Here is a 22978-nt window from a genome sequence, read left to right as displayed (position 1 = left end):
TGATGCTAGGAAAAGTTGAAGGTAGTAGAAAAATAGCAAGACCCAACATAAGACTGATTCCATAAAGGAAGCCACAGCCTCCAGTTTGCAAGATCTAAGCAAGGTTGTTAATGATAGAACATTTTGGAGATCATTAATTCATAGGGTTGACATAAGTGAGAAGCAACTTGACAGTACATAGCACATATTTGCAATGAAGCTTTCAATCTGCACTTAAGTATAGCACATGAAAATCAGGAAGAGTAGCTTGGAGTCAAGATGTAAGAGAAGTCCATGATGAGACATTTTTTTCAGCCAGTTGGGATTTATAGGGCAGTTATGGATATAACATAAATGCTGCTTTAGCTCTCTTTTCAGCCAGGAAAATGGCATGCCTGCCTTCATTTGCACTTGAAGAACAAGAAGGCAGTTTTATTTGCTATGAGAAAAGACAAGCAGCAGGAGTGCCTAGTTTAGATTAGTTGAATCAACACTTCTTTGCTTTGAAATCACAACCATTTGTCCCTCATGGTATCCATTAACATGTCAACCTATTTTATATATATAAACCTTTAATGGCATAATTAAAACAGCAGCAATATACCAGAAAAATGGCGACCTCAGTGTAATGATACAATCTCCAGTACAGTTATAACCGTTTGCTGATGACAGAGCACAAAAAGTTAGCCAGCGCTTCCAATACACTTGCAGAACCACAATCCAACATCGTTACCACAATTGATAGATTAATATTATCAATGGGGGGTTTTAACCACGGGTTTAGATATTTATTCCTGGCTAAACTGTGTAACGGGCAGTGTAATATCACGTGTTGGATTGATTCTTCGTAAGCTGAACTGCAGGGACAAAATCTTTCATTAAAAGGCACTTTCTGTATTCTGCCCTGAGTGGTAGCTGAAGGGAGAATATTGCACCTGGCAAGGGTCAGGGCTCGTCGCAGTTTGGGTTCTAAGACCAAATGGAAATACTTGGCCATGGTATAGGGTTTTAATGGTATACCCAAGTGCAAGGGAGAGCAGCGTTTATTAGCCTGCTGCATCAGGTGACTATACCAGCACTGGCGATCATACAATCTCTTTTTGATGAGTCAGCTTTAGCTCATTGCAGCATTCCCATTAAAACCAATGCATCCAAGGCGATACGGACCCATTTCATGCTGATTTTCGCCTCAACAAAGGGACCCGCCACCACTTTCGGTTTTGGCTATGAAAGAAAAGAGCCTGGTAGTAAAGCTTTTGTGACAGTTGTTTAAAAGCACAATGCGGGTATCCAGAATTGGAAGCGTCATGCACCATGCTCTTGTATGAAAGTAGATGTTGGCTCCAACCTCCAAACAGGACCGCAGCATATGGGACTGAGTGAGGTAAGCCCGAGGAGGTATACTATAGAGAAAGCGCATGACTGAACTTCTTTCTCCATATCGCAGAAGCTCCATGCTTGGTAATCCCACAGTGGGGATTCCGTATAGTAATTGCATGAGTGATTTTAGCATTAAAATGCCTTAATGGCTGCAGGTACAAGATTCCTTGTGACCTTTGGTGCTGAAAATAGCGGGCAATGGCTCGGTACAACTAAGTTTGCTTGATTCAATGGCCAATTTCCTTTGGGTAACCCAAGAGGAGTTATAATTAAAGTGGAGACCCAGGTATTTAAAATGTTTGACCTGTTCAAGCTGTTCATTATTTATTGGCCAACTAAATGGTCTCCAAGAACAAGCAAAAACCATTATTTTTGACTTTGCCTTTTTGGACTTAAAGGGGGCATTTGACTCTGTCTCCAGAAATCTACTGTGGAGAAAAAACTTGTTAATCTAGGAATTGGACCAGGAAGCGCTACTTACACTGGGGTAATGGCCTTACATCATGACACTACCTGTCAAGTCAAATGCTCTCCTGATGGTATAATTAGTCCTTAAATACCAATTAAAAGGGGAGTCAAACAGGGGGTGTGTTTTGGCCCCAACCCTATTTAATCTTTTTTTAAGTGATCTGGCTTCCTTTTTGATGGAGGATTCCTCGCACTGCCCTGCTTTGAATCATATGACCATACCTTTACTTTTGTATGCTGATGACGCTATATTACTCTCCCGTACAAAAGCTGGCTTGAAACGCTTACTGGCACGCTGTGTTGAATATTGTAGTCATAATAACCTGACGCTTAATTTTGCAAAGTCAAAAATAACATGTCAACCTAGACATGCACCTATACACAGACTGAGGCATGTAATTCTACAAGAATTTATGTGGAAGTAAATTAGATTCTAAAGAACTGAAGGGTAACCTGAACAGTCAAGGATTCTGGCAGCAGATGCCTTTAATGTGAGGTAGTTTGTCAAAAGTGAAAGATGCTCTTTGCTGGGCTTCCACTGCAGACAGTACAAAGGCTGGAAGGAATCAGCAGGTGCCAGAAAGGGCCTGTAGAGTTCTACTGGGCCCTGTAAAACTGCTACTGTCTAACACCTACGCTTGAGTGATTTCTCCTATGTTGACTGAGCTCGTAAGCTGCCCAACCTGTTGTACCTTACTAATGGACAGACTGCTCTGCAGCTTGCTAGTTCTGTCTTGTGCACAGGATCAACAGGCAAGGCTGGGTCTTTAAAATTGCAATGGAGTAGCTGTATGTGGTTCTTTAAACACACTTAGCAGCCACTGTCACTAAACATGCTTCCCTACAAACATGTTAAGATTGAGATGCTACAGATTTCATTTGGTAATTTCTCTTGGATTCAACAGCATTTATGCATGACTAATTAAGGAATGGACCACACCATTAGCCTCTAAAAGCAGAGGGATAAGTGGCTGTCAGTAAGTTATAGCAGCATACCCTGTTGTCCGATTTACTCTTCCAAGAATAAAGCTATAACATGTGGCATTTATAAAAATCAGAATGTGCATTAGAGAATATGACAGACCTCCTTTCTCCCAACTTGCATGTTGTACCCTGATCCAAACGTAAAGCTACTTGAAGCAAAAACGTTCTGCATTGGAACTTCATTTGCACATTAAACTGACTGCTACCCATGCGAGGCACTTACAGATGCTGGTGGCTTTCAACAAGACACTTTGCAAAACGAGACTTTTAAAGAAGAACACTTGGTTTCAGCCAGCATCACATTTAAATTAAACCTGTATTACAACATGAAGACTACCCATATCTCAGAAGTCATACAATTATAAAGCGTTAAAATTAATATTGAGGCAAATATTTACCTACCATAAGTCACAGCCAAATGTGTGTGTGTGTGTCACATAAAATGACTTAAGACAAGATCAGTGGATCTGCATATATTTACATACCCGAAGTTTTTTTCATAGAACGCTGGGTAAATAAATTGATGTTCCAGTGAATGTGTGTAATACATGTATTCTAGGTACATGCAGATAGTTTCAAAAAGTTATATTTTATGCTTTTTTTCAGATTTTATGACAAGAAATACAAGGTGTTTCTGAAGCTTGTGGAACATCAGCAACAGTATAAAACCATCATGCAGAGTACATAGACTGCATGAAAGAGAATTGCTTATCATGTTCATGAAATTTCACAATGGTTTTATCTTTCAAAGTCAACGATAATCTATAGTGTATTTTTATGGCTAATAAAAAATCCTGAATGCTTATAGCCTACTGATTTCTCCAAGCTCCTGGCAGTCAGCGAATCAGACATACACAGGAGAAGTCTCACCAATTTTTAATGAAACGAAAACCTTTCTAGAAATCCATAATCACTCTGTAACCCTTTGCTAGACTTGACATCATAGAAAGTGCTCTCTTGTTGCAGAAGAGCACTTCAGAGGCGTAGCTACCATGGGGACATCCGGGGACAAGTGCCCCGGGCGCCACCTTGTGGTGGGCGCAAAAATTGCAGGTTCGTTAGTGGCTTTTTCTATTTTTCAGGGTTTTTCCCATTTTGTGGCCTGCAGGGGGCGCAGTTTTTAGGCTAGCAGCACCAAACTTTCAGACTATTGGCTTCAGGGTGATCTCCTCCTGATGATACCAGCCAAGTTTGGTGCAGTTTGGTTCAGGGGGTCCAAAGCTATGGACCCCCAAAATGGGTGATCCCATACTCCATTATTTCCAATGGGAGCTAATAGTAAACGGGGCTACCATTTTTTGAGGGTCCAATAACTTTGGGATCCCCCTGAATCAAGGAAACTTCTCTACTAAAACCTAGGGGAGGGTGGTATGCATGATGATAGTCTCCCTCGCTGATACCACCCAGGTTTGGTGCAGTTTGTTCAGGGTCCAGAAGCCAGTGGGACCCAAAGTGGGTGCTCCATCCCTCCATTGTTTCCAATGGGAGCTAATGGTAGATGGGGCTACCCTTTTGAGGGGTCCCATAACTTTGGGGCTTCCCTGAACCAAACTTCACTAAACCTGGGTGGTTTAATCAGGAGAGTCTTCTAGAAGATAGCCTAAAAGTTTGGTACTGTTAGCTTAAACATTGCTCCCCCTGACAGGCACCCTCAAATTTTTCCCAGGTTCTCTCTTTAAATCCCAACACTCACTTTGGAGTGGATTTAAAGGGAGAAGGCTCTAGGCTCTCTAGATTAAAAAAACATTAAAAGTATTGTTGAAGGCTTTTCAAGAAACCAATGGATTCAACTGGTGGTTGTGAGTTTTACAGGTTGGGTGGTCTGATAGATCTTGTTCCTAAACATTTTTACGCACTAAGCAACTGTGGCTGGCATCTTCAGAAGTGTAATCACAGAGAGAAGTCTGTTATAAGAGAAGGCTGGACACAGTGTATAATAGACTTCTCTCGTGATACACCTCTGGAAAATACCCAGCCACAGATGCAGGTGAAACATTGAGGAACAAGATACACCAGACCAATGCCTAGCCTAACATTACAGCCCAGAAAACCCACAATAACCAACATTGAAAATGATGCTGTTTGGGGTGGGGAATCTACCCTGAAACAGCATCACTTTCAATGTTGTTTAAACTAGGGAGCTCAGAGTATCCCCTTAAGGTGGATTTAAAAGGAGAATCTGGGCTCTGTAGTTTAAATGCAACATTAAAAGGGATGCTGTTTCAGGGTGGATTCCCCCACCTTCAAAAAATACAGCATCACCTTTCCAACAAGTTGTTTAAACTAGGGAGCCCTGGGTGTGTTCAGATTTGTGTGTTGGGCCATGTTCTATAATGCAATGGTGACTGAGATGAACTGGTGCAAAAATGTTGTTTGGTCGTGGTGGGGGAGGGATGCTGCCCAAATGGGGGGGGGGGGGCGCAAAACTCAGATTTTGCCCCGGGCTCCATTTACCCTAGCTACACCCCTGGAGCACTTGCTATGAGTTCAAATTTGGTTGAGGGTTAAAATGAATATGGATGTCTAGAAAGGCTTCTGTATGCTACTGAAGTCCACTGTTAACAGGCAACATGTAAGATGAGAGTGAAAAGGGTAGGAGTACAAGCCCTGCTTCTCAGGCCCCTTCTCAGTAACCAGAGCAGGCACTTTTGAAATTCTAGTCTTCCTTCTTGTGATCCCTGAATAGATAAAAATCTCTTGACTCCAATAAAAGCAAAATTGAGGAGATACCCCTGTCTGGAACTTGTGAAACAACACTAGGGTTAAAATCTAGAGGGCGCTTGGGCAGGAGGAGAAGGCGAGATACAAGTTGAAAATATAAAGACAGACAAAGCACAAATGAACCATTAAAATCTCTGGAAAATAGGAAGGTCTTAACCTAGCTCTGGAAAGTTAGCCATATAGGATAACTGGGAAGGATGACAACAAAAAGGACACCATCATTGAAAAGGCTATCTCTCCAGTTAACATTCACTCAATGGTATAGACATCTGGAGATGAGTCTCCTTTCTAAATCTGTGTTTCAGCAGGTTCACATGACATTCCCTTGCAGCAGCAGAACTTCAGGTAGAGAAAGAGGAAATTGATTATTCTAAGGGTAGCCCAAAAAATAGCCTAAGGGCCTGGCACAGTTTGTTACATTTCGTATAAGTGCGGTAGTTCAGGGTACTTTTCACAGTCATCATCCTTACCCTGGACTGGAATGAACCACAATTAGATTTGATTAACATCTTACTGACTGCAGTCATAAAGCAATCTGTGCCAAGGAAAACAGAAAATAACAAGTGGTCAACAATTCCTGCTTACAGTAGGACTCTACTACTAACAGTATGATTTGTTTTGTCTGTCTTGTTTCTGTTAGTGTTTGCTATACAGGGTATCCAACACACTTTTAAAAGGATTTTTTTTTAAAAAAATTGGTGTATGCACAAACATTTGCAAAAAATAAACAACACAATTCTAGAATGTTTTGAAATGATAACTATGTACATATGCACATGCACATTCTTATGTACAGTTAATGTATAAAACTGAATTCCCAACACTCATTCCATAACACAAACACAAAACAAATAACTTTGAGAGTATGTGTGTATTCACAAAAGTATGCAAGTAAAAGGGTGTGTATGCATGCGTGCATGTATGCATGTTTTTTATATCAATATAGGTTTGCTCAGGGTTCTGTTTGATTTTTTTATTGCAAGTATGTTTATGAAAACTAAACAAGAAGGCCTTTTTGCGAACAAAGGAGGGAAGTTACTACCATGAAAATAAAAACTTGAGGTACCATATGAAGAAGGTAAAGCATGACAAAGTGATTTGAAAAGAGCTCTACTTATTTGCAGAAAAATCAGATAACAACATTCTCAGGTTCCTTGTTTGATCCTTCTAATCCCTCATTTTTGAGTTTCTGGGTTTTGCTTTAGTTTTTTCCCTTCAGTTTTGAATTGTAGTTTGATTTTGGATAATGTCACGACTGTTAAGAACTGTAGGAAACCTTACCAAAATTATTAAACGTGTTTGCACAAATGCAGAATTTCAGGTTCACTTCTCTTTTTTCTGCACACTTATCCCATGGAGGTTACTTTGTAGATGCCATTGCAACAGAATATTGTCAAGTTCAAATGCACTGAAGTGTTTATAGTAATATCACAGTTGTTGAGCTGTAATCTTTGTGCCTCCCAGAACTCAAAAGTACACATGCAAAATTGGCATTTGGTAATGAAGGTCCACCTTCACAGGACATTTCTGGAGACTTACAGACATCATTGGGCAGTAGTCCATGATTAACTTTAAAAGTTTTATCCAACATATTTTCAGTAAACACCAGTGTGATCCCTCAACCTTTGAAATTTTTTAAAGCTCAGTTTATCCTTGCTTCCAAATGTCAGGAAAGCTCATCATGATCTGATCAGTTTTCATTTAGGAACATGCAGTGCTTTAATCCATTAAGATTCCAACAAGATGTTTTGTGTTGTAGAGTTTGTCAAATTTGCTCCTTCAGATTCCACTTGTGAACAAATGTTTATCAAACAAATTAAAAGTAAGAACACAACAACCAGGTCATCGACTGCACCCAGGATTCCACAAATAGGTTCTGGCATCATGTCAAATGGAGATGTTAAGCACATAATTGTTCCAAAAGAGCAGATGGCAACTCTTAGGAAGAAGATTCCTATAAGGCCACCCAAGGTGAAAATTCCTCGTATAGCAAGGTTCAGAAGTAATGGCATGTCGTAGAGGTAATCTGCAAACTAAACATAAACATCAAGTAGGTTATAAAACCACCATACTTTTATTGCAAATTCATGTTGCTTCCTTGGATCTGGAAGATAGTAGGTGTGCCGGATATCTGGTCTGACTGTGAACATCAGCTTTTTTATAGACAGGACTGGCATCTAGCCCAGGAATTGCAAAACCAGACAAACCAGGAACAAGCAGCCGGGTGGAAACCCTTCTTTCGCCTTCGCCTAATTTTCCCAGTTACTTCTTACTGTTGACCCCTATTATTGGAACACTTGGCTGTTCAGAAATACCTTGTGCTAATCAGAATATTCAGCTCCAGTTTATTTACCTGACTCAGTTTGGGGGAATGATAAATAATAGCAATGCATTCAAACATAGGACTCATTTCCTAACATGGCAAAATATCAGTCCTGCTACTTACAGGCCGAGGCTGTCCTGAGAAACGTTTGTTGTAATCTCTGATGTCACCCACAGTTTGTTTGCTTCGCTTATCCTGCTGGTTTTCACAAGCGATGTTGTAAAGAAAAATAACCTTTAGGTGAAAAGAAGCAGCATTTTAGGGTAGAATTCACACCAGCACAAGTTTTCTTTCTCTTTTTTGAAATCTGTGTACTTTTTAGTTTTATTATGACTTATTTCTCTGACCCCAGCTTATCTATTGTGACCTCCAGTGGGCAAATTTCTTCCATGACAGGCTCTTTTTTTAATATTTGAATTCTACCAGTGTCATATGCATGCAGCCAGTGATGAGGGTCAGATGACAATAAGCGTTTTATCTTAAATGAGAGAATGCTACGTCAAAGAACCAGTCAGCCATAATAAAGACCTGCTGCATAAACCCTGTTTAATATTTGATAGGTGTTCCTGATTTGACAGGATTCAGATGAAAGATGCAGATGGTTATAGCAGCCTAGAAGAGTCTCAAAAACTTGTGAAGTCTACCAGGATTACTCTGAGTATCTTTCTACTTCGAGTAACTGGCAAAGCGCAGATGTTTACAGAAAAAAACTGTTACCTTCTGTCTGCAGAGTGGACAGTTTATTGCTCCTAACCAAGATCCATGTTTCCAGTACTCAATCAGACAGGAACCTAGAAAAAGATGAATGAATCTTAAAAGACAATGGCTTTTTCAAGACAAGGTACAACATTATGCAGGTTAAAGTAGGTTTTATTAAATGGTTGATTTGCATAATCAAACTACAAGCTGCCCTTTAAGGTGAGGTTGCAACTAAGGCAGTGCACTGACTACTTACATTTTGGGCAAGTTTGAAACTTCACCAGAGTTTCAAACATGGACAGGATTCCCACCAGATTTGTTTATCCTCACCTGCATGTTAAGTGTGCCAAAAATGTGCCATCTTCATCCCACGTTTCCAGTATACCTTTCCAGCAATGAAGGGTTTGGTTCATGCTGCTCAGCACTGAACACATTCTCTCTATGGCCTACTCTGCCGCTCAAGCAAATTGTAGCCAATTATGTACAAGGTGTTTGCTGCATGGTGGAGGTAAATGTCCGCCGTGTCAAGATTTCTTGTACAGATGTATTTCCTGTAGCTTAGTGGCATATCTGCCTGGGGACAAGGGGTAACCCCTGGCCCCAGGTGCAATTAATCTGGTCATGTGGGGGATGTAAAACCAGCGCCCCATGTGACCAGATGCCTTCGCAAAGACAACGAGGCAGCAGGAAGCCCTTGGCCCTGCCCACATTGTCATTGATGTGGGCGAGGCTGAGGAAGCCCAAACATGATGTTGTCTTTGTGCTCCCATGGCCCTGCCCATGTCGTGGGAGTGATGACGTGAGTGGGGCTGAGGGAGCCTGAAGATGACGAGACAGCAGCAGCGCCCTGCCCCCTCCCGGCCGGCTTCTGCCCTTCCCGTGCCCTGGGGAGAGCAGAAGCCAGTCTCCAGGGACCTGCAGGGGGGAGTGAAGTGCTGTCCCCCTTCCCCCTTCCGACCCCTTGCAGTCCGGCCTCTGTCCTCCCCAGAGATGTACTTTTAAAAGCACAGAGGCCAGGGGTGGGGCTTGGGTCCATGGTCCTGCCCTGTGAGGGTGGGGCTCAGGAGCATGGCCCCACCCACGAGCCCTGCCCCCAGCCTATGTGCTTTTAAAGGCACGTCTCCAGACGCTTGCAGTGACTTTTGCTGTCCCCAGGCTGTGGGGACTCCTGGGGAGTGCAGAGGCCAGGCTGTGGGGAGCCAGGGGAAACTTGAGTGGCCACCCCTGAGCCCCACCCCCAGCCGTGGGGGGCACCCAGAGAAGGCTTGTCTCCAGGTGCCATTCCCCCCCATACACCTCTGCTGTAGCCCCACTTTCACTTTCTTGTGGCCACTTTCCACTCTCTCCACAGCAAGCAAATCAACTAATAGCATTATTTTAATTTTGCTTTGCTGCCAGCGGGGGACAGATTTGTAAGTGGAACAGCTTTGCCCTGAACCTTCTGCCTGCAGCCAGCCTGCCTAGTCTTACCCCTCCCCTGACTTCCTTGCACTGCTTTGCATGCTTTCCCCTAACCCTCCTCCCTGTTGCCAACTATTTCACACTTCTTGTCCTCCCATAAAATTTCTATTGCCTATGGCCAGCATATCTCTAGATCTCTACATTTAAAAAATTAAATGACCAGACAGACAGATAGATAGATACTAACACTAGTCAATCAGTCTAAACATTTGATTTCCCCCTGCATTTGATCAACGAACTGGGATGTCTCCAGTCTTATAGCTTTATACACAAGCAATCAGTGATTCCAAACTGCACACAGAAAAGCCTGTCAGTCTTGACACTTGGGTTTATAGCACATCAAGAGATTAACGCTTGTGAACTTAGGAAGCTTAGCAAATAAAAAATCATATCCTTTTGCGGTTTTGCAGTTCTCACACCACCATTACCCCCCCCCCCCACTTCCCATCATGAAAGACAATCAGTGTTCCGGCAAAGTGTACAGACATTATATTAAAGACTTTAATGCGTAGTTTACCTTTTTTGTTGATATATTGATCTATTTTTAAGATTAAAGATAAAAATTAAAGATTATATTAAAAGTTAAAGCACCCATGCATGATAGAGAAACAGCAAAACATCACACACACCCCAAACGCCAGCAAAAAGCCAGTTGATGGGTAATGCCCCACTGCAAACAGGGTGCTGGGTAATAATGCCAAACATGCCCCATAACAAAGGATCCTTGGCCAATTCTCTTTGAAGTCTTGGGAACCTCACTGTGCGTAATCAGCCAGTGGTTAGTTTTTGGAATGGCCCTTCATAATTAGATGACTCAGGGCGCTCACCAGTAAGTGCTATCTATGTTGAGAACCAACACTATCCCTGCCATCACTGGTTAGGGTCTACCCAGACTTTAGACAAGGCTTATTCAGGTTTAACATTCAAAACATAATTTTTAAGGCCTTGCAACATTGTACTACTTTTCTATGTGGATTGCAATGTCTTAAAAATTATGTTTCGAATGTTACTTTTCTGAGTTGACCCATTTACAACAGCAAAGGAAGGAAGGAAGGAATGACATAGCCCTCCCTACCCAGGCTATTTGCACTCTTCCACATTTTCATAATTAAGATTGAATTTATGTTTAATCCAACTTTCTGCAGAGTTTACTGAGGCCCCCACAAATCATGCTGTTGGTTATTAGCAATTAGAGAAAAATAATATTGGCCTGGGATCAGCTTTATAGCCTGTTTCCTGGACATATGGTTTGAGATATAGCTGGAATTCGAAATGTCTCGGAAGAAACATAGGAACACCACACAATAAAAGACTAGAAATCATACATTTTTCCTCTAAATTATAGTCAATTGTCCTTCAAATATAGCACATAATTTGAATTTTAGACATGACATTTGCTTATCTTTGCTTTTATGATGTCAATTAGAATGAAATAACCAACTTTCGGGCAAAATGACCACAGAAAGAGACAGAGTTAGCCTGCATTTCATATCAGGTTTTAAAAACTCTTTTAAAAAAACCCTTCTTAATCTCTAAAAAAAAAAGGGTTCAAGAAAAATCTTGAAATTATCTTGTTGCTATTGTCCATGGCTGTGTATGGATTGACTGACTAGTTCAACCCATCTGGGCTATTTTGTAGAATTAATGGCCCAATTCCAATGAACAGGCCAATGAAGGCAGCATGGGGACATGTCAGTGTGGTTTGCCCCTCAGCTTCAGTGATGAAATGCAGAAATGGGCACCATTGCAGAGCAACACTGGCATCTGATTGGATGCTGGTACAGGGGGCTGGGCTGGGGCATTACTTGGGGATGGAGTCAAGATTAGATGACCTCCACCTGAGCTTTAGGGTTGGGTCAGCAGCCAGGTCCTTGGAGTTAAGCCACACAAAAGGATAGTGTAACTTCATTTAGCTCTATGGAGAGCTTTCAGGCAGCAGGGGTTTGTTTGTTTTAGCTACCTTGCTGCGCTGCCTGAAAACACTCTGGAGACAGTGAAACAGCAGGATAGTGGCGCCATCCCCAGCCACCTCGGGCTTTGAATTGGGCTGCTCGTTACACATTAATAAAAGTTTCCAAATGGTATTCCAGCTGTTGTTCTGAGTGGCAACTTTAACTATTGTATACTTTATTTATTTATGCTGTATACTTATAGCACTTCAATATCAAAATAAAATAAGAACAGAAAGCAGGGTCGTATGTCAGTGTGTTTGAGTGCATGAAATGTCTTGTGAGGTTAACTAGATACTTCAATCATGTCTGCCCATGTCAAATTAAATATATTAGAACATGGTTAACTAAAGCTGATGTTTTTTCAGGACAAATGTTACATTATTGAGGAAAATGTACAGCTAAGGCAGTGGGAAACAGAGAATAATATTTTTATACTGGATACTTTGTACAACTGAGTAATAGAGACTGTTTGATATATTCTGAAGTGGATGTATTCTATCTTAAACTGGAATTACATTTCCCTTACAGGCATAATTTGTAAAGCAGCATATATGAAAGAACACACATATGTAACCTCTAAACTATGTATATCACACAGCAGTCTCAGATAGGTCCCCCTGATTCTGCTTATCCCTGAACATTGTGCTTAAGTTTATAGATGGTACCATGGCTTAAAAACCAACCACAATATTTGCTTATTGGCTTTTCTATATTACTCTATTTTCACATAATTAAAATTTTAGTTGGTTACTCGTTTGTTGAAAAGGTTACTTATTTGTTGCAATCAGTATTTTCCTGGTGAGAATGTTGTTATAACACATATTATTTGTGTGCCTAGCAAGAAATGGTCAGTGTTCTGCCTAGTGAACAATTTCAGCTACTTAATTATAAAATCAGCTTCATGTAAACAGAACAATATAAAGATGAACCAAAAGATGGAACCTCTGAAAGTACTCTAGATTTGTTCAGGAGCAGATGGTTCATTATCCTAAGCTTCCACACAAGAACTCCAGTTTTAGTGCACAGCCTGTGTTAATTTTTGCTTCAATTCCTCAAAATAATTTGAAGTATGGCTTCATTTGCTCTACCAAAAGCAGTTCTTTCCTACAGGATTAAGGATTCTTTAAATGTTTCTTATTACCCAGTGATTGAATACAGCTGTATCCAGCTGTGAGGAAAGCACATGGCAGGGAATTATGACTCTGAGACTCTCCACATTGTAAAGAATAAACAGTGCCTCTTAATCTTGACCTGACACATCCTGGACATTCCCATTTATATGCAAGACTTAAAACTTGATATTCCTCCTCATGTTAACAGTAACAGCCGCTAGTGCAAGTTTAGCTGTCAGCAGGAAAATAGGACAGAGCCATGCAATTCTGCCCTGTGTGCATCCCAGAAGTTCTGAACTATTCACTATTACTCGGGTGCTGTGTGGTTTCCGGGCTGCATGGCCATGTTCTAGCAGCATTCTCTCCTGACGTTTTGCCTGCATCTGTGGCTGGCATCTTCAGAGGATCTGATAGTAGGAAAGCAAGTGGAGTACATATACCTGTTGGAGTGTCCAGGGTGGGGGAAAGAACCATTGTCTGTTAACAAGTAAAGGGTGCAATTAGCTTGTAACTTGTTAACTACTTGTTAACAGATTTGTTAACAGTAGCAAACCAGTTGACCAGAAAGGCCAACCATCAGGACACAGAAGCTGAGGCACTCCCATGCTGCCTCCCACTAGTAGTCAGAAATTTCCTTTTTTGGGAAAAATTTTTGACAGAATAAATTAAACAAAAATAATCAATTAAGATTAGGGTTAAGGCAAGGGCAGGTGCTCAGGCTTGTCTTAGTGTTATAACGTTGAGTTCTAGGGTGGAGTCCAATATTAGCGTGATGGCCAGTTTTAGGTTTCGGGTTCTTTCCTTTTTAGGGTTAAGGCAAGGGCAGGGGCTCAGGCTTGCTTTAGTGTTACGTTGAGTTCAAGAGCGCAGTCCAAGAATAGTGCTATGGTCAGCTTTAGGTTTCGGGTTTTTGTTACAATTTTGGGAACAATTTTTGAGTGAATAAATTAAATAAAAATAATAAGTTAGGGTTAGGGTTAAGGCAAGGGCAGTGGTCCAAACTTACCTTAGTGTTAAGTTAAGTTCTAGGGCACAGTCCGAGAATAGGGCTATTGTCAGTTATATGTTTTGGGTTTTTGTAACGGCGTTATAACACCATTATAACGCCTCTGTATCGCCATTGTAATGCCGTGGTAACACCGTGGTAACACCGTGGTAACGCCGTTGTAACACCGTTGTAACGCCGTTATAACTCCGTTGAATGCCATTGTAATGCCTCTGTATCAGGTTTCAGGTACTTTCCTTTTTTGGGAACAATTTTTGACAGAATAAATGAAGTAAAAATAATAAATTAGGATGAGGATTCAGACAAGAGCAGGGGCTCAGGCTTGCCTTAGTGTTACGTTGAGTTCGAGAGCACAGTCCAAGAATAGTGCTATGGTCTGTTTTTGGTTTCTGGTTTTTGTTACAATTTTGGGAACAATTTTTGACTGAATGAATTAAATAAAAATAATAAGTTAGGGTTAGGGTTAAGGCAAGGGCAGGGGCTCAGAGTTGCCTTAGTGTTACGTTGACTTCTAGGGCGGAGTATAATATTAGTGCGATGGTCAGGTTTAGATTTTGGGTTCTTTCCTTTTTTGGGAACAATTTTTGACAGAATAAATTAATAAATAAAATACATAAATAAAATAAATAAAAATCATAAATTAGAATTAGGGTTAAGACAAGCGCAGGGGCTCAGGTTTACCTTAGTGTTACGTTTAGTTGTTGCCCTTTGGATTGACAAGGGCGCAGTCCCAGAATAGTGCTATGGTCAGTTTTAGGTTTGGGTTTTTGTTACAATTTTGGGAAACATTTTAGGTTTCGGGTTTTTGTAACGCCACTATAACGCCATTTTAACACTGTTATAATGTCTCTTTTATGCCGTTGTAACACCGTTATAATGCATCTGTAACACCGTTGTGTAACACCGTTGTAACGCCTCTGTAACTCCGTTGTAACGTCGTTATAATGCTGTTATAACAACTCTGTAACGCCATTGTAACGCCATTGTAACGCCGTTATGAGGGTTAGGGTTAAGGCAAAGGGAGTGGCTCAGGCTTATTTTAGTGTTATGTTGAGTTCTAGGGCGGAGTTCAATATTAGCGCAATGGTCAGTTTTAGGTTTCGGGTTTTTACAATTTTGGGAACAATTTTTGAGAGAATTAATTAAATAAAAATAATAAGTTAGGGTTAGTGTTAAGGCAAGGGCAGCGGTTCAGGATTGCCTTAGTGTTATGTTGAGTACTAGGACAGAGTCCGAGAATAGGCTATTGTCAGTTTTATGTTTCGGGTTTTTGTAACACCATTGTAACGCCCTTGTAACGCCATTATAACGCCTCTGTAACGCCGTTATAACGCTGTTATATTGCCATTATAAGGGATAGGTTAAGGCAAGGGGAGTGCTCATGGTTTTTTTAGTGTTACGTTGAGTTCTTGGGCGGAATCCAATATTAGCGCGATGGTCAGTTTTAGGTTTCAGGTTCTTTCCTTTTTTGGGAACAATTTTTGACAGAATAAATTAAATAAAAATAATAAATTAGGGTTAGGGTTAAGGCTCAGGCTTGCCTTAGTGTTACATTGAGTTCTAGGGTGGAGTCCAATATTGTCTGCCATCCTTTCCTTTCAGCTGTGACTTCACTCCTTCCAATTGCCTCCTGGCATCACCAACCCCTCCTGCAACTTATCTTCTTCAACCCCATGTTCACTCCTCTCAGCTAACCCTCCTCTTGTTACTCTCTTACACTGGCCTATGAACTCCTCAGCCAGTGACTTCCAGCAAGTGCTTTCTCTCCCTGGGAACCATTGTGCATCTCAGCTCCCCCTGGTTGCAGGTTTCTAGTTGCTTGCAGTCCCAGGTATGCTCTGAAAGATGTGAGTAAGAGTGGTGCGGAGTCCCCCATCAGCAGCTTATTCCTTTCCAGTGGAGACATTGGCCCCGGGACTGTGCACTTCCCCAACAAGGGAGATAAGTATAGCGCCACCAAAGGTTCTCCTAAAGGCTCCTTCTATGGTGCCTCCAGCAGTAGTAAGTCTTGAGGACCCCAGAGCTCCTCCAGAGAGGTGGACAGGGCCATTTGGGACACAATAAGACACCATACACCTGTAAAATATCCTCTGCTAGGAAGGCTGGAGGGCTGGCAACGCTGATTATAGTCTCAGATAAGCCTTTTTCTGGCCACAAAGGCACTGTTTCAATGTTAAAAATCTAAATATACACTAGACATTACGACTGGATATTTGTTTTGACAAGCAATACGTTTTTATTAATATTTATTAATATTGCTATATGTTTTAAATAATTGGGAAAAAAATAACAATAGTTACCACAAAATAAATGTCCACAGTTGGTTTCTACTGGGAAATTGGCCGTCTGAAGGCAGATAGGGCAGGTCAAATCACTGTAGTAACATTGCTGCCAGTGCCTAAGAGATTCCTAAAACAGATTCAGTCTCTTTAATGGGCATAGATTATAATTGATATGCTCCAGTTAATTCATAAAATGCACAGTAGTCTTTCATAAACATTAACTCCATAGAAATCTGGAAAAATTTAACTTCCTTGTGCCCACAATCACCAGTTTTGCTCTATGTTTACTACTTTTACCATTTCAAGATCTGCCTATTTAGATTTGTCATTATCCGATTTAGCACAGTGGTTTGCCTTTGGAAATCTCTGAGCACACAAAAAATGCTGAAATAAGCTTTAGCTAAATGGCAATCCCATACATTAACAAGACAGGAAAACCTGATTAATGAAGTAATTTTGCTTCTATAAATTCTGTAGATCATATATCAAGCCTTTGTTTTGAAAAGAAATCCCACTTCTTGTTTTCCAAGCTTCATCCGTTGCAAAAACAGGAACTCAGTGTGTTTCTAATTAGAACACCAAGAATACAAATCCAGAGCAACTGAGTTGTTCCAGAAAGTAAATGATGGAACATTTGAAAAGTTTTCCTGACATCCATGATCCAGGCATGCAGTAAATTGTTTTTACAAATTACATTATGTATTTTAAAGAACTGCAGATTCATCAACTTACTATGTGTTTTCTTGGAGACAAAGAGGCATAGTTGTTTTCCAGAGGGCTCATCTCTTGATTTAAACTAAGAAAACTGTTTAAAACAAAAAGGAATTTGTGTTGTGCATGGAGGATAGTTTGCTGAATGGAAATTTTGCACTCTGATTCATAAAACAAATGAAGTGGTAAAAATCATGTGTGTGTTCAGAAATGGGCAATCCCTTGCCCAAAGTTCTAGTGGTTGTATCTTATTTGCTTTCCACCAACAGGAAAAAAAATTGTTCTTCAAGGAACTTTTTCAAGGATTTGCTCTTCTACTGATGCTGGTATATGTGGCTGTTCTCAGATGTTTTCAGCATAGCTGCTGTAGATTTGAGTGCATGGAGCACTGCCCCATGGACACCTTTTCTTGCATGTGGTGCTGTCCCACTAACTGAATTATATATGGAAACCCACAGGGAGGTCCTTACATTCAGTATAGCTTGTCAAGTACTTGTCAACTGAACTGACACTTAGCTTGTCAAGTACTTGTCACTTAGCTTGTCAAGTACTTGTCAACTGAACTGACAATTAGTTCTCTGGGGTGGGCAGCTATAGTGTTACTAAAGTAATATATCCTTGGTTATACAAAACTTGCTAACTATATATACATTCCAGTGTAGTCCTGCTGAAATCCATGAGACTATGTATAGATTTCTAGACTTTAAATCTTGTTTAAAGTATGGATAGGGTGAATGTATTTGGAATTTAGATAACTTCATATCAAGGGATACATTCCAAAAGATGAAAAAGAACCCCTTCAGATATTATCAAAAATATTATTGTATATCAAAGTGAGGATCTTAATCCAAAACATCTTTTTCACATTGGTTAGAGCAATGTATGGCTGAAATTCCCCTTGTTGGAATCTCTTTGTTTAAGTGTATGATTTTTTGGAGAAAAGGTTAATTCTGCAATCCTGCAATTCCAGAAGGCCTTGGAGTCTAAAATGCTAGGCATGTTTCAACAGTGCAAGAGCCTGTGGCTGTTAAAGTCTCAGTCAGCACACAGATCGGGTCAAAAAAAGTTCCTTCCTTATCTTTGACCTGAGACCCCATTCATAGTTAGAGGGAGTGTTGGTTTAAAATAAGCAACAGAGCTGTTCTCTGTTTAACTTGAACCAACTCCAGCATCTAAAAATGGGTTACACAAAGAAACGATAAAGTTCCCTTTAGGCAACTGTACGCTTTTTTGTATTTTAAATCTAACCCCTGTTAAGCTCTGGCAGGCTGACCTCTAACATTATAACTATGTTTCATTAACTGACTGGTCCCTCAGTGGATGATGAAAGCTGCAAAACTAGGTCACACACACATTCTCTCCAGACATGGGGTACTTCTTAGGAAATTAACCAAATGGGAAGAAAAATCTAAAAATCCCAAACTGATTGAAGACTAAATATGAATGAGAAAGCAGCTGAATATCATTTAATAGAGAAAAGGGGAGAATCCAATGTGCTTTAGCATATGGGAGGCTCCCTCCCAGAAAACAAACATATATTTTGCTCTGAAATCTTCAGAATTCCAACCCTTGCCACAGTGCAATACTGCAATGTAATCCTTTTCTTGGACTAAGATGCAGTGAATAGACATTAGTGAAATTCTGACTAGACCTTTTTATGATTGTACTCTGGCATCAAATTAACCAGGTATGGATGAATTCAGGAAGTTCCCTTTGGGGGAAAAACCAATATTTATAAAATACAAACAGGGACCCACAACTAGTTGTGGGGGTGGGGTTCTCATTCCCTTTCCTGAAAGTTCCGATAGTCTGTCCCTTTTCCTGTTTCCTTATCTCCTTTGCACCCATCCATCAGCCCATCTTTTATCTGCCCTTCATCTTCAGTTCATTTAGTTCAAATATACCCTACCTTTTTCCACAGTGGAACCTGGGTAAATCATGAAAGTCACATGGTAGTAAGATTTTTTGGTGGTTACTAACTGGATTGAACCAATGATTCCTCCCTTAGAGGCCCAAACATGCTGGATAGCCTGCCCCTTCCTTGACTTTTATGGACAGAAACCAAGTCTTATAGGCTGGAAATATTGTTGTGACTACCTAGCAACACCCACAACAACCATTGAGAGACCATTTATTTTTTAAAGTTCCAGGTGCTACTTCTATTTGGGAGGGAGTAATCACCCAATGTTTGTATTTCTTAAGATTTCAGATTTTTCTGCAAACCTGGGGCTTGTCCATGGCCTTCATCCCTAGATTTAAGTATCTGTTGAAAATTAGGGGCATGCAAGGAACTTGTAGGAAGGGATCATCCCATCCCCCTGCCTTCCCCCCCCCCCCCGCACTCTCCCATCCATTTTCAGTTACTGATCCCCCCCTTTCCATCTCCCCACCCTTTCACTGTCACACATACCCTGCTCACCAGGCTGTTCCCTTGACTCAGGCCACTGCTTCTTTTCTCTCCCTCCCGCCTCTAGAGTTGCCATCTCATCAAGGGGGGGCAGCAATGACTTTAACAAAACACACAGTAGATGCCAGTTAATCTCTGAGATAATCTTAGTACAGTTTATCTATTAACTTTATATATAGTGTGTGTGCATGCATCCCTTGCAATGACAGGTCACAAAAAAAGAATTTCCTTATTCTCAGGATCTCATCCATCAGCTAGAGCTGGAAACTATTTAGGTTAAGACTTTGTCAGTTACTTTGTCACCATCATGACTTCAGTCAAGGCTTTTACTAAATATTTCTGAAAATACAGAATGTATCCTGTAACATTCTAACATAACTTGAAGCATAACATCAGACAGAGAGGAAGATTGCCCTGGCATAGAAGATGGTGCCTTGTAGACAGGGCCAGCTATGTGTCATCTGTAAGGTGTTTGTCAGCAGACAATCCTGGAAAACTTCTGAACTCCGCAAGCTTGTTCCCTGGGATTATAGAGAAGTGTTAATTAGAGTTACATAAGATTTCCTGCCATTCATGAACATAGCCCAGAGTCACTGGAGTAGGAAGCATAATACTTCCATTAATTGCTCAGTGGAGAGTAATGGTTATTTAATCATGATTAAATGAGAAGAAAACCATGGATGGATGTATTTGTAAAATTGCTATTCTGTTTTTCAGTTGAAATACTTCAGTTGTGTTTTCTAGGATCACAGTACAGAAATTATCCTTCCTATTCTATTTTGTTTTGAATAGCATATTATTCAATCTGCCAAGAAGTTAAGAAATTAAAAGTCAATAATATCATTATTTTTCTCTTTTTGGTCAGGTATATTATTTAAATATATATTATATATTTCTAGTGCAGTTATTTTTCAGTTCTAATTCATAACATAATTTTCAAAAAAAGAAAGTGCTTTGGAACCTTTAATTAACATTGCAAAAGGAAAAGTACTTTTCAATAAGAACCACTGTTATTCTTCTAGATAGAACTTGCTTTGAAAACTAGATCTATTAATAATTTGTGGAACTTTAAACAATTGGAAGTGCTTGGGATTTTTGCATATGTTAAACAACTTTCTTTGATGTGAATACAATATTTTTACAATATATTCCAGAGCTGAGCTCATTTCAGCTAGACAGTTTCTATCTTCATTCTTACATGTCTTTCATATCCCTAAGCACCAACATCTATTTGACACTACTGGGTGTTTTACTATAGTCTGCATATTAAAACTGATCCGATTAAAGTGTACAAGGTTGAAGAAGAGTGTTATCTCTGGGAAAAAATTATTTTTCTTTGGCAGATGAAAGAAGGGCCATATATAATGTGAAAGAGATGTATTAAAAGCTAAAACAATATACAATACAATTTATATTGAATATAACTTGCACCACGAACTGGATTTTATTGTTTAACTTTTGTACACTGCTTCAAGTACTCTTCAACAGAAAATGAAGTTAGTAAATGAAATACATTTACAAGAACATGAAAACAATTGGAATTCTGATGTTTAAAATTATCTTGAAAATCTGTCTCATATCTAAGTGTATATATCATTTTTCGCTTGATATATTCAAGATAATACAGAAAACAACATTATTATCTCAGTTCAACCCTCCATAGCATCCTACCTGATCCAGGAAGATCTGTTCAGTGTGTTGTGCATCATTCGTACTTCAGTAGAGGCATAAGGACATCGCCTTCCAAAGCTTGCTGTGATCTCTGTGTGCCTAGCTGACAGGATCATGTTATGATTCTGAGTCACAGCCCACAATTCATTAAGGCAGGCCATCTATTTCAGTTAATGATTAACCTGCCTGACTAATTTCAAGGTTTTGCCAGGGTCGCTAAATACCAGGAAGGAAGGGAATTTCTTTCCAAATTTCCTAAAATAGAACACTTTTAAAAAGTAAGGGCTTTTAAAAAACTGTATGGGTGATCTTAGAAAGATTACAGATCTCAGAGAATCATATTATTACTTTTTGGAGGACATATTTTACTCATTCGATACTGAAGCATATTACCATGTATTAAGATAAGAGATTAGTAAATTTAACATAATGAATGAAACAAGCCAAAATTGATATAAGAATAAAAGGGGGAATAGGGAATCTCATTCGTCTAATCAAGATAAATGAATTTAATTTGATTTACAGAAGGAATCCTACTTATTAAAATATTAGTAATATGAAAGTTTCATTCAGCAATATTAATATGGAAGGTTATTCAGGATAGAAGGAATGGGATTATACAGAATTGGATATGATAGGATTACTTTGACAAGTGTCAAATTCATGTTTTATTGCTATGGAGGCATTTGTACAATGTAAATGTACAAAGCAGAAACATGATCTGGAAATTTAAAGAATTAATATCAGTAACAGGATTAGTAGGCAGAGTGACATGGATCCATGTCTATCATTACTAGACATTTTTTAAGGATTAAATAAAATGTGTTGCATAGAAATCTTACAGTTTCATCCAGAGGCCACAGCAGCAGGAGGCAGCATTGTTTCAACGCTACCCTGCTGCCTCCAGGAGGGCTTCTTGGCAGTGCAGGGAGGCAGAAAACAAAAAAAAGCCTCCCCGCTACCAAAGAGCCCTCCATTGGGCTCTATGGGTTTATGCCACTCAAAAGGCTAGTGTAAAGCCCGAAGCCCAAACCTCCTGTGCCAGCATTTCAGCTGGGCAAAAGCCGGGAGGAAGCCAATAACTTCCTTTTAGATGGCTTCCCTATATAGATGGCTTGCCTATATACACCTTTCATATAACTATATACAAAGACATGATACAAAAGTCATTCATATATTAACAAATGATTACAACAATACTAAATATAGCCAAACAAAGTGATTTTCTTCCAACTGGGACTGCCGTTTCGCTGGAGTTCTCAAGCTGTGCAGTAGTCCTCCATAGGAAACAAGTGTTAAGTTGTGTTCACTTGTTGATTTCTAGCATGAATTCTTGATTACCTGTGGGGGGGAAATTAGAACAAGAAAGTTAATAGGCGTATTTAAATTATTTAAATTTATTGGTCTTTATTGACCTATAGCTATTTGGTGCAGAGTGGCATTTTCTTCATACACCTATTGGAGATTGGCAATCCTAACACTACCAGATGTCAGCTGTTGATGTTGCTGTGAGTGGCATATCATAGATATTTTCCTCAGTAACACTTTCTGTATTTCAAACATATAAACAGCTCAGCAAAGCAGATAAATCAGTTTGCTCTAGTTCGCATTCTAATGCTGTGATTCTATCAGCCAATCCAATTCCTGCTGGTGGCCGGGGAAGGCTTTGAGCCATGTTGCCTCCAGAATGCTTCCAATTGGTACAGGAAGGCAGTTATAAGGGAAAAAAGGTTCTGCCACCCAGAAGCCTTCCACAGGGCTTAATTCCACATGGCATAACTCCAAGCCCTAGCCCACAATGTTTGAAGCCCTAAACCCTGGG

General features: G+C 40.0%; 2 protein-coding genes across 9 annotated transcripts in view; one reads left to right on the top strand and one right to left on the bottom strand.

Moving 5' to 3' along the window:
- Positions 1-3614, top strand: part of FGGY (FGGY carbohydrate kinase domain containing) — a 176410-nt gene extending 172796 nt beyond the window's left edge. For all 6 annotated transcript variants that reach the window (XM_048496640.1, XM_048496639.1, XM_048496637.1 and 3 more), the window contains one exon: positions 3418-3614. In XM_048496640.1, coding sequence (XP_048352597.1) covers positions 3418-3499 — 82 coding nt within the window. In that variant the 3' untranslated portion in view covers positions 3500-3614. The remainder of the gene's footprint in view (positions 1-3417) is intronic.
- A 2881-nt stretch (positions 3615-6495) lies between these two features.
- Positions 6496-21447, bottom strand: LOC125432752 (E3 ubiquitin-protein ligase RNF170-like). 3 transcript variants are annotated; one of them, XM_048496644.1, is made up of 7 exons: positions 21157-21243; positions 19489-19585; positions 17100-17172; positions 16386-16494; positions 8573-8646; positions 7979-8089; positions 6496-7565 (listed from the first exon to the last, which is right to left on the bottom strand). In XM_048496644.1, the coding sequence occupies exons 3-7, from the start codon at positions 17148-17150 to the stop codon at positions 7260-7262; spliced, it is 651 nt and encodes a 216-aa protein (XP_048352601.1). In that variant the 5' UTR covers positions 17151-17172; positions 19489-19585; positions 21157-21243; the 3' UTR covers positions 6496-7259. The 3 variants fall into 3 exon arrangements, with proteins under 3 accessions (XP_048352601.1, XP_048352602.1, XP_048352600.1); XM_048496645.1 differs by having other exon boundaries at positions 19498-19585; XM_048496643.1 differs by lacking the exon at positions 19489-19585 and having other exon boundaries at positions 21157-21447.
- Between the last annotated feature and the right edge of the window lie 1531 nt (positions 21448-22978).

The sequence above is a fragment of the Sphaerodactylus townsendi genome, linkage group LG05 (assembly GCF_021028975.2).
Source record: "Sphaerodactylus townsendi isolate TG3544 linkage group LG05, MPM_Stown_v2.3, whole genome shotgun sequence".
Taxonomy (NCBI): domain Eukaryota; kingdom Metazoa; phylum Chordata; class Lepidosauria; order Squamata; family Sphaerodactylidae; genus Sphaerodactylus; species Sphaerodactylus townsendi.
Note: the sequence above shows the minus strand (reverse complement) of the source record. Positions and strands in the feature narration are given on the sequence as shown.

Bases quoted from the DNA above. Each gene is read 5' to 3' on its own strand.
- LOC125432752 (XM_048496643.1), bottom strand. From the start codon at position 21,317: ATGGCCTGCCTTAATGAATTGTGGGCTGTGACTCAGAATCATAACATG. The intron at 16,495-17,099 runs GTAAGTTGATGA...AATCTGTTTTAG, and splicing joins TGTCTCCAAGAAAACACATA to GAATCTCTTAGGCACTGGCA. The intron at 7,566-7,978 runs GTAAGTAGCAGG...GTTTATGTTTAG, and splicing joins TCTCAGGACAGCCTCGGCCT to TTTGCAGATTACCTCTACGA.